Genomic DNA, 9755 nt, shown 5'->3' with positions numbered 1-9755 from the left:
GTGTCTGTGTGTTTCAGGGGTGAGGGCAGCATGGCGCCTGGAGTCTTGAGGGAGGGAGACTAGGTTTACCTCCTGCTAAGTACTCCTGAGTAGGTCTTGCCAGCATCCTTCCAAGGCGGATGAGAGACAAAGGGGGTGAGACGTCATCAGAACAGGCTTATCTCGGAGGCAGTGCTTTTTTTTCTTTAAAAAATGTTTAGGGGTACTCTCATTTTCCCACTCATATTGAAATACTGCCCCTCAATGAGGCCAAACTTAGATTCACAGAATGTTTAGGGGGATGCGTACCCTCAGAAAAAAATACTGCTCAGGCGTGACACAAGGCGAAATGGTAAGTGCTGCTCCACCACTGCACTGCTTGCCTCTGCCACGGGTGGAGAAGGGGTTGCTAGCATTGACACTGACTTCCAACAAGATTTCGCTGGAAATTTGCACAAATACCAGGGGCGGGAAGGTTGTCCATGGGGGTGCTGCCTCAGGGGCTTCTGCCACCAGAGGCAGCTGCTTCACCCTGCCTCGAGTGGGCCAGGTCTGCATTCCACTGTTGAACAGCTCTTACCATCAGAAAGTTCTTCCTTGCCATTTGAAGTGATTGGTTTCGGTCCTGCCCTCTAGAGCAGCAGAAAACAAAGCTTGCTCCATCTTCAGATATTTGAATCCATCCTCCTGAATACTGATCACTGCCGTCATGGGTGACACTAACAGTCTACAGAGGGCTTGGGAAGATGGGCTGGCTTTGAAGAAACGTGAACATGGCTACACAGTCCAAGGCTGGCTTAAAAATAACAACTTGAATATAAAAGGCAGGACTTAAAGCGCTATTTTGATGGCATTGAACACCCTAAAGCTTCACTTTGTTAACAACTCAATCTCACCCTATATTGGATAGATGGTGTCACTGTTGGCTCTCTTGCACATGTGATGGGATTGTGCTCCAATTCACACTTTTTGTTTTAGCTCCTGCTTCAGCTTTGGAAACATTAGGAGCACATAATGAGTTAGTTGTGGTGTTATTAGCAGCAGCTTGTATGGAAATAGCCTTTCAGTGGAAAACACCAGGCAACCTTCGGGTGAAAAGATGGACGGGCAAGTGTTTGAGAAGTGACTTTGTCTGAAAATCTGATGCAATGCCACATGGAATTGTATGTTGAGATTTCTGTATTGCAGTGGGTTGGACCAGACGACCTTCAGGGTCCCTTCCAACTCTACAATTCTATGTCTAGTTCCCCCTCTTTTCAAACATGACCAGATCTGTACCAACATATCCCCCCCGCAATCACACAAGTTTCTCTTTGGAGAGGTTATTTAGGACAAAACAGATACTTTGGGTTATTTTTCTTTCGTTTGTTTTATTTGGTGTTTTTTTCTTTTTTAAAAACATTTATTTGGTTTTCAGATCAAAGTTGTACAATCACATATCCAATATACAACATAAAAACAAGATTCCAAAGAATCTCCTGGACTTCCTTCCTCCTCTTTGTGGGTCCTATGGTTAATCATTTCCTCCTGCATCTTTTATGATAATCCAAATATTTTACATCTCCATTATGTCCAAAATTCACCATTAAACTACAAGTGTAATCCCAGTCCTACTAACAGTTTTAACTGTTTACAATGGTTTTTAAGACAAATTATAAATTTTCCCCATTCCTTATTAAAATTTTGGTCTTCCTGATTTCTGATTCTTCCGGCCATTCGGTGATCTAATCCGTGTTTCTCTTTCGCCCTCTCCTGCACAAATAAGCAAGGCTGATATCACAAGTCATTGACAAGTCAATTCTGTAGTGGCTGCACCCGCAGTGCTGTTATCTCCGTGGTATATAGTCCAATTAGGGCAGCTTTCCTCGGAGGCGGGGAAGTTTTTAACCGCAGCACTCCGGGAAGGAAAAGCGGGGCGCACCCGGAAGTCAAGTCCAGGGCAGTCGGAAGTAGGAAGTTCTCGCTTCTCACGCTTCGGAGGGGACGAGAAGGCGCCAGTTCTTAAGCAGGTATCAACCAAACGGAGGGCTGGGCTGCAGGTTTGGGGGCACAGGACGCTTTGGAAGGGTAGGTTCAAAAACAGATGAGAGCCCGATACTGCCTTCTTAAGGGCGGGGGGTGGGCCGGTCCTACCTCACAGGGCTGTCGTGGTGCCTTCCGAGTTTTTATTTATTTATTTCATAAAATTTATACGCGGCTTGATTGTAAAAGAAACAAACAAAAGCGGTCTGCAAAAAAAAACAAAAAAACCTCCGCCCCCCTATTAGAATGATCAATAAGAAAAACCAACAAACAATAATTTAAGACTTTAAGAGTTAACACACGAAGCGCATTGAGTGCTGAAATATAGAGCACCAAAGTGCTAAGTAAGCACTATGAGTGGAATTCAACTAGTTTACTCCCAGCAAGGGTTGCCAGATGAGGAGTATCCCAGACCTTGAGATTTGGGACGTCTCTGTTTAGAGAAAAGGCAAGTAAGTGGCAACATGATAGAAGTGTGTAAAATTCTTCATGGCATGGAGAAAGTGGATAAGGAAAAGCTTCTCTCCCTCTCTTCTAACACTAGGACTCGGGAACAATCAATAAAGCTGCATATTGGATGAAATAAAAGGAAGGACTTCTTCACACAGCACATAGACTGTGGAACTCATTGTGGGATAGAGGATGTTGGAATAAATCACACACGAACTCCCCCCAAACTCCAATGCTTTGTGTCCTCCAGATGTTTTGGACTACAACTCCATGTATCTGGGGCTGATGGGAGTTGTAGCCCACAACATCTGGAGGGCGCCAGGTTCAGGAAGTTTGGACCAGATGAATCTTTTCTTCAGATCCAGCAAGGCAGTAATTGTAACAGAGTAGATAAATCTATGAAGGATCAATGGCAGTTCTCAGTGGCAGAACATCCATGTTCAAAAGCAGTATACCTCTGAGCCCCTGAGACTGTCCTTGCATATGATGACTTACTATTATTACATCTCTCCACACACACCCTTCAAGCTCTTCCAGAACTGTGAATGTACCAGAGAGTGAAATCAGCACTGGATCCACAGCCCTTGAACTTGGACGACGTTGGCTGTTGTTGGAAACAGGTCAGTTTTCCGTGGACCCTCACCCCCGTCCCGATACAAAGAACTTTTCCCCATCACTGAACAAAAGCGAATTCCTATGGAGGTACTTTGGTCCCATCCATTCTTATGTTTTAAACCTGTGGGTTATCTGGCAGGCCTTCCAAGAGTTGTGGGCAGGAGGGTGGAGTCAGAGAACAGGCCTTTTCTCTGGTGCCCCCTGATCATGGAATTCTCTCCCCAGGGAAGCTCACGTGCACTGACATTGTCATTCTGACACCAGATGAAGATGCTTTTATTCTCCTCGGTGCTTGCTCTTTTATTTTTTATATCTGTTCGTAATGTGGGTGGGCTGGCTATCTTATGGTACATGATTTTTTTGGATGAACACTTCCCCCCCAAATATTTTCCCCCTCAATATTGTTCCAATAACAGCCTCATTATAACAATGTCAATTTTATCCAATTAATACAATTATTAAAACCAACTATTAATATACCAAATTATACAATTTAGCTAGACCCCCGTTCCTCTCTCACCCAGAGAGGAATTCAAAGAATGAGTTCCCCCCACCATTCTTTGTTAATCTCCATTGGCCTCTCCCTGCGATGTCGAGGAAGACCTCTATTCCTGGTGCATGTAGAACAGGATGAACACTTTTAGCATAGATTTTTCATTCTGATTTTTAAAATTGTATATTTCAGGAGCAAGCAACCTAGTGCCCCAATGTTTTGGACTACAACTCCCCTCACCGCTGGCCATACTGGAATGAGATTATGGAAGTTGTAGTTTAGGAACATTTGAAGCCACTGCATTGGCTACCCCTGGTATATTTTGCATGCCATTGTCCCTGTAAAACACTTTGCAACTCCTTCCAGTAGTGAGAAGCAATATTTAAACTGAATGAATTAAAAATGAGGAGCAATTGGACCTGGCTTCCATTATCTCCCAGCCCCATGCAGTGCTCCACCTGTCCTAGTTGATATTTCCACTGCTAAAGCACTTGTGATGCTCTTCCATTCATTATTCAATTCACTTTATTTTGGGCAGCCTCCTAGAACGTGGACGTATTCTGCAAACGGCTCCTTGCATCACCCCACCCCCGGCAGAGACACGGTTCCCCAGGGCTAACAGAACAGCATGTCCCAGGCCACAAAACGCAAGCATGTGGTGAAAGAAGTCCTAGAAGAGTATGTGGTGCCTTCAGAGAGGCAGCAGATCGTCCGGGTGAGGCCTCCCCACTGTGCATCTCCAGCCTGGACTGGCCATGGGCTTCCAGATGTCATTGCTCATTTTCTGTCCTGATTTTGCAGTGCTGTTTCTAGCAGCTGTGTTCCACCCAAGACAGCTGTAGACTTGGTTGTTGTACATCATCATTCCTCGTGCTAGTGCCTTCTGGTTGTTTTGTTTTTTGAAAAGTTTTTATTATTAAAATAATTCAGCATTAATACACACATATTGAGAATATACAAGCATACAATCCTTAAAAAAGTTCAAACATACCTACACTCAATCCCACAGATAATTCCTTTTCCCATCACCATCCACCACCCCTCACCCCACCTTTGTCTTAGACTTCCAATCTACTCAATTGCAATTTCTTTCCACTTCTATTACTTTCTTTCACACACCTTTAACCTAATTTCATGCTTCTTTTTCTGTTACACATTGTTATCCATCTTATTTAGTATTTCAGTATTTAAAACAGAACTTGTTTATTCTAACAGGAGTTCTGATTTTTCAATATGGTTTTGTAAGTATCCTTTAAACACCTTCCAGTCCCTGGCTATCTTCTCTTTTGAGATCCTTCCAATTTCTCCCATTGTTTTGGATATATTGTAATACTCCAATAATTTGGCAAGCCACTCCATTTTTGTTGGTATAATACCACTTTTCCAATTTTTCGCAATCAATAACCTTGTGGCTACTGTTGCATATAAATATGTCTTATCTTCTTCCTTTAGACTTCCTGGTACTATTTCCAATAGAAAACCTTCTGGTGTTTTCCTAAATGAATATCTGAACATTTTTTTCATTTCATTATATATTGTTTCCCAAAATTGTTTGATGTTTAAATAATTCCACCATATATGCATCATAGTACCTTTTCCAGTGTTGGAAAAGGCCTTCTGGTTGTTTTGGACCACACCTCTCAGCAAGCTCTAGTTAGTAGAAACATCTGGCGGTTAGGGAGGGCTGTCTTAGATCTGCGTTAACCCTGATTATTGATCTGGGGCAGCTTTTTGCAGGAGATTGTACTAGATAATCCTTTGTGTCCCCTCCAAAGCTACAGTTCTATGATTCCATTGCCTCCCTCTGTTCATCTTGTCTATAGCTGGACGGTTCAAAAGAGGTTTGGCTCTTCCTCCTCTGCAGGAGAGGAAAGCGGAGTGGGTGGGTTTCAAGCCAGTTGTACAGAAAGGGCCCTTTTCATGGACTTACAATGATGGTTGCTTTTTGTGGGTACAAACCCCAGCACAACTTTACAGTGTGGTTGTTGTTTGTTTTGCCTATTTCCTCCAGGTGGTGGGGACCCCTGGCAACAATCTCCATGAGGTGGAGACATCTGAAGGGACGCGGTTCCTTGTGAGCATGCCCACCAAATTCCGCAAGAATATCTGGATCAAGAGAGGTGAGTGGCAAAGGCTGCTGTCCTTATAGCAAGTGGTGGAAATTGTGTCCTCCTCCTCCTTTCCAGTTCCTGCAAGTTTGTGTCTCTCTGCAATATATACAGTAAGCCCACAACTTATACAAGGGTTACATTCTGCAGATCACGGCTAAAGCCAACCTTCCACATAGTCCAAGCTTATTGAGTTCGGTGGCAGGTGGGATTGCTAGTGTCTCTTTCCCTAGAACCTCTCCCCCTTTTAAATTTTTGGCCATGCACATAAAGCTGAATATGCACAAGGTAAATGTGCATAAGCTGTGGGCTTACATAGACACACACTTATCTTTTTCTCCCCTCCCAGGTGACTTCCTGCTGGTAGATCCCATAGAAGAAGGGGAGAAAGTGAAAGCCGAGATTAGTTTTGTCCTCTACAAGGACCATGTTTGCTACTTGAAAAAGGAAGGATACTGGTAAGGACCAAATACCCACTCGTGGCACTCAGAATCCCCGCAACCAAAATAGGGTTAAACCTTCAACAACCTACCCCCCAAAAAACACAACCCAGATTTGAGAAGCAGGAATCAACACTCCCCCCTCGCTCCCAGCCAAACAACAACAAAAGATAGAAACTGGAAGGGGTAGGAGGTCTTGTAGGGTGCCAGGAGGTGTCTGTGGGTATTAATTTGGACACCCCCAAAAAACTTACACAATTGCTGATAGGTTTATTGCCACCCAGCTCTCTTCCCTCCAGCAGTACAGTGGTACCTCGGGTTAAGTACTTAATTCGTTCCAGAGGTCCATTCTTAACCGTTCTTCACTTTAGCTAATGGGGCCTCCTGCTGCTGCCGCTGCACCACCACTGCACAATTTCTGTTCTCGTCCTGAAGCAAAGTTCTTAACCCGAGGTAATATTTCTGGGTTAGTGGAGTCTATAACCTGAAGCATATGTAACCCGAGGTACCATTGTACAGTGGTGCCTCGCAAGACGAAATTAATCTGTTCCGCGAGTCTCTTCGTCTTGCGTTTTTTTTGTCTTGCGAAGCACGGCTATTAGCGGCTTTAAGAAAAAGGAAAAAAACTCGCAAGACGTTTTGTTTTGCGAAGCAAGCCCATAGGGAAATTCGTCTAGCAAAGCGACACAAAAACCGGAAAACCCTTTCGTCTTGCGCGTTTTTCGTTTTGCGAGGCATTCGTCTTGCGGGGCACCACTCTAGTAGGAAAGTTGCTACTGACAAGGAAAGCTACTGATAACACCCCTTAAGTCTGCTAGGCCAGCCTCCACTGCAACCTGGTGCTTTCCTAATATTTTGGATTACAATTCCTATCATCCCTGACTTTGGGCCTGATTGGCCGATGGGAGTTGGGAGTCTAAACCACCCCAGTGCACCAAGGCTGAGTGAAGGGTATGTCCAGGCTGCTGGTGTGATACATTTTCCTGACTAGTTTTATGTAAGGGGAATGACCCATCTCTTCTGCAGCTCCCACCTTTGTCTTGGGGCCATCCCTTTGTAGTCTCAAATGTACCTTCCAAACTACTAAGCTACTAATATCCCAGGCTGCCCTTCTCTCTCCTGTTTCTTTCTGCAGGCCTGAGGCCTTCTTGGGTGGTGTGGCAGGAGCTCAGAGCAGTGCTAAAGACAGGTGAGTTTGGGAAAGGGACTCCTGCAATGTGTTTGTGTGGAGGGTGGGAGAAAACTCCAGGGACCTCCTGTCTCTCACCTCTAAGGTGTTGTTGTGATTAAGAATTATTATTAATTATTACAGTTAATTTATTGCCTTCTAAACCACCACATAAGATAAATAAAGAACAACATATACAGTCATACCTTGGAAGTTAAATGGAATCTGTCCGGATGTCCAGTGTGGCTTCTGATTGGCTGCAGGAAGCTCCTGCAACAAATCGGAAGTCATGGAAGCCCTGTCAGACATTCGGCTTCCAGAAATAGTTCGCAAACCGGAACAGTCACTTCAGGATTTGTGACATTCAGGAGTCAAAAGTTCGGGAACTTCCAAGGTACAACTATACATTTAAAACAAGATTAAAACCCTAGCGAGTGGACACGTGGTAGAGACCCATTTATCCAGCTGAGAAAGCCTGTTGGGACAAAAATGTCTTCAGCTGCTTCTGGAAAGTGCGGATCATGGACGTCTGTTGCATTTTGACAGAGACGTTACCCACAACAGGCTACACAATTACACAAAGCAAGAAAAAGGGGAGGCAAGGACAAGTTATAAAAGTACAGAAATTAGGCTGGATGTTGTAGCCATGGGGCCAGCTGTTAGTAGTCCTACTTTGCTTCTAATGTTGTGTTTTAATTGTTATAAACTGCGCCCTGGGACCGTAGCATGAAGGGCAGATAATAAATTGAAGTAATAATAATTAGAGAGAAGTTTACACTAAGAGCGCCTTCTGTCTGTCTTCCTTTAGCAGGGATGGGCCACAAAGCCCACCACGTTCTGCGGGGGAGGAAGACTCCGAGGACGATGATGCAGACTTGTTTGTGAATACAAACAGGGTGAACTACAACTACCTGGAGAGTGAAGACAGCAGCGACTCAGATGAGGAGGAGAAGTGACAGGTCAAGCCAGCCTGGGAGCTTCCATAACTTTGCTTAGAGAAAAGGGGCATTGCCTCAAACCCCATCCTCTTGTCTAATAGGGTTAGCTGTTTGTCCCCTTTTTCTAGAGGGGAGCTTGTACCTGCAGGAGCATTTTGGAGCTGCTGTATTGCAGGCAACAACAACAACCAAAAATTTGCTCAGCCTGTTAGCAGCAGCTATAGCTCATTCCTTGAGGAACTTTGACCCTGTCTTGACCAGATGCCTCTACTGTATTCCAGGCCTCTTTCCCTTTCTCCCTTTGCCTTATATACAATGTGTATGTCCCAAACCCAGACACTGCCTGGCATGCCAGATAGCAGTTTTGCAATAGAACACAAGCTTCAAGATATATTGATCATTTTGAAGTGGCACTCCCTTCTTCTAAAAGTGGGCTGGCCTACATTAAGAGATGGTCAGCACACAATTGGAGCATCCAAGAGCAAGTCGTATTTAGTAGGCAGGTGCTGAATTAGATGGTATTGGGGATGATCCCAGTGCTTTCTATCCAAATTTTCTGCACCAAAGCCATTCCTCAAATGGCTCAAATCATCTTGCCTTCTATTTCTCCTCCTTCACATTTGCTAGATTTGGCTCTTGAGAGGCAAGGGGACACCCACAGTGAGGGACAACATCTCTTTTGTATTATAATATTCAACAAGTGTTTCAATAAACTTTAAAGAGAGACTGGGGTGAGAGCACTCTTGTTTGCAAGTGAGCTTGCTAAAGCAGAGGGAGGAGGGGAAGGTTCATCTTAAAAAAAAACTGTGCAAATGGCTTTCTGTGAAGTTCTTAAACCATGTAAATACAGGAAAGCAGCTAGGAGGACAGTTGGACCTTTAGACAAGGGGATTAAATGATTTACTGTGTGAGGAAAGGGTGACTGTAGAGAAGCTGCATTCTGTCCAACTGCCTTCAAGGCAAATGATGCAGGGCAGCACCCCATGCCAGAAAGACTTTCTTAGGAAGGGAATCAGACGTAAATAGTAGCGGCAAGGTTTGCTGATGACGCCAAACTGTCTGGGGTGGTTAAAACAAAGGAGGGGTTGCAGAAAGCTCTGAAATGATCTCTTTGAACGGTGGCTGGGTAATAAAATGTTAAAGATGGTTCAAAATAAAGAAATGCAATGCTAATAAGGTCTGAGCAGGCAGAGATGTGGGGCTTGAGGTGGATAACTTGATGAACTTGTTAACCAAGCAGTGGCTGTGAAAAGTGTGAACTGTGTGTTGGAGATCATTAGGAAATGAAACAAACTGCCACTATCATAATGCCCCTATACATTCCCTGTATGACCACACTTGGGGATGGGGGTTATGTAGCTTTGGATGATGGGAACTCGAGTCTACCAACATTACAGAGGAACACAAGGCCTCCTTAGAGTGTACACCAGCCTTCACGAACCTGGTGCATTCAGATATTGATGGGACTATCATTCCTGTCAGCCCCACACAGCATAGCATGATGGGAATTGCAGCCCAAGAGTTGCAGAGCAGCAGGTGGAC

At 44.4% G+C, this 9755-nt stretch overlaps 1 protein-coding gene across 3 annotated transcripts; it reads left to right on the top strand.

Annotated features, from left to right (window-relative positions):
* Positions 1-1882: 1882 nt before the first annotated feature.
* On the top strand, positions 1883-8939 carry EIF1AD (eukaryotic translation initiation factor 1A domain containing). 3 transcript variants are annotated; one of them, XM_083716641.1, is made up of 7 exons: positions 1883-1988; positions 2980-3071; positions 4098-4274; positions 5571-5679; positions 6017-6125; positions 7243-7296; positions 8087-8939. In XM_083716641.1, exons 3-7 carry the CDS (start codon positions 4188-4190, stop codon positions 8229-8231), a joined length of 504 nt encoding a protein of 167 aa, XP_083572767.1. In that variant the 5' UTR covers positions 1883-1988; positions 2980-3071; positions 4098-4187; the 3' UTR covers positions 8232-8939. The 3 variants fall into 3 exon arrangements, with proteins under 3 accessions (XP_083572767.1, XP_083572765.1, XP_083572766.1); XM_083716639.1 differs by having other exon boundaries at positions 8084-8939; XM_083716640.1 differs by having other exon boundaries at positions 1898-2046; positions 8084-8939.
* The last annotated feature ends 816 nt before the right edge of the window (positions 8940-9755 follow it).

This window comes from Podarcis gaigeae, assembly GCF_964106915.1.
Source record: "Podarcis gaigeae genome assembly, chromosome: 16".
Classification (NCBI taxonomy): domain Eukaryota; kingdom Metazoa; phylum Chordata; class Lepidosauria; order Squamata; family Lacertidae; genus Podarcis; species Podarcis gaigeae.
The sequence above is the reverse complement of the archived record's forward strand: the minus strand, read 5'-3'. Positions and strand labels throughout refer to the sequence as shown.

What these genes read in the sequence shown, in the direction of transcription:
- EIF1AD (XM_083716639.1), top strand. Translation starts at nt 4,188, where the DNA reads ATGTCCCAGGCCACAAAACGCAAGCATGTGGTGAAAGAAGTCCTAGAA. An exon ending in TTGAAAAAGGAAGGATACTG is followed by an intron (nt 6,126 to 7,242) that starts GTAAGGACCAAA and finishes TTCTTTCTGCAG; the next exon opens with GCCTGAGGCCTTCTTGGGTG. An exon ending in CAGAGCAGTGCTAAAGACAG is followed by an intron (nt 7,297 to 8,083) that starts GTGAGTTTGGGA and finishes GTCTTCCTTTAG; the next exon opens with CAGGGATGGGCCACAAAGCC.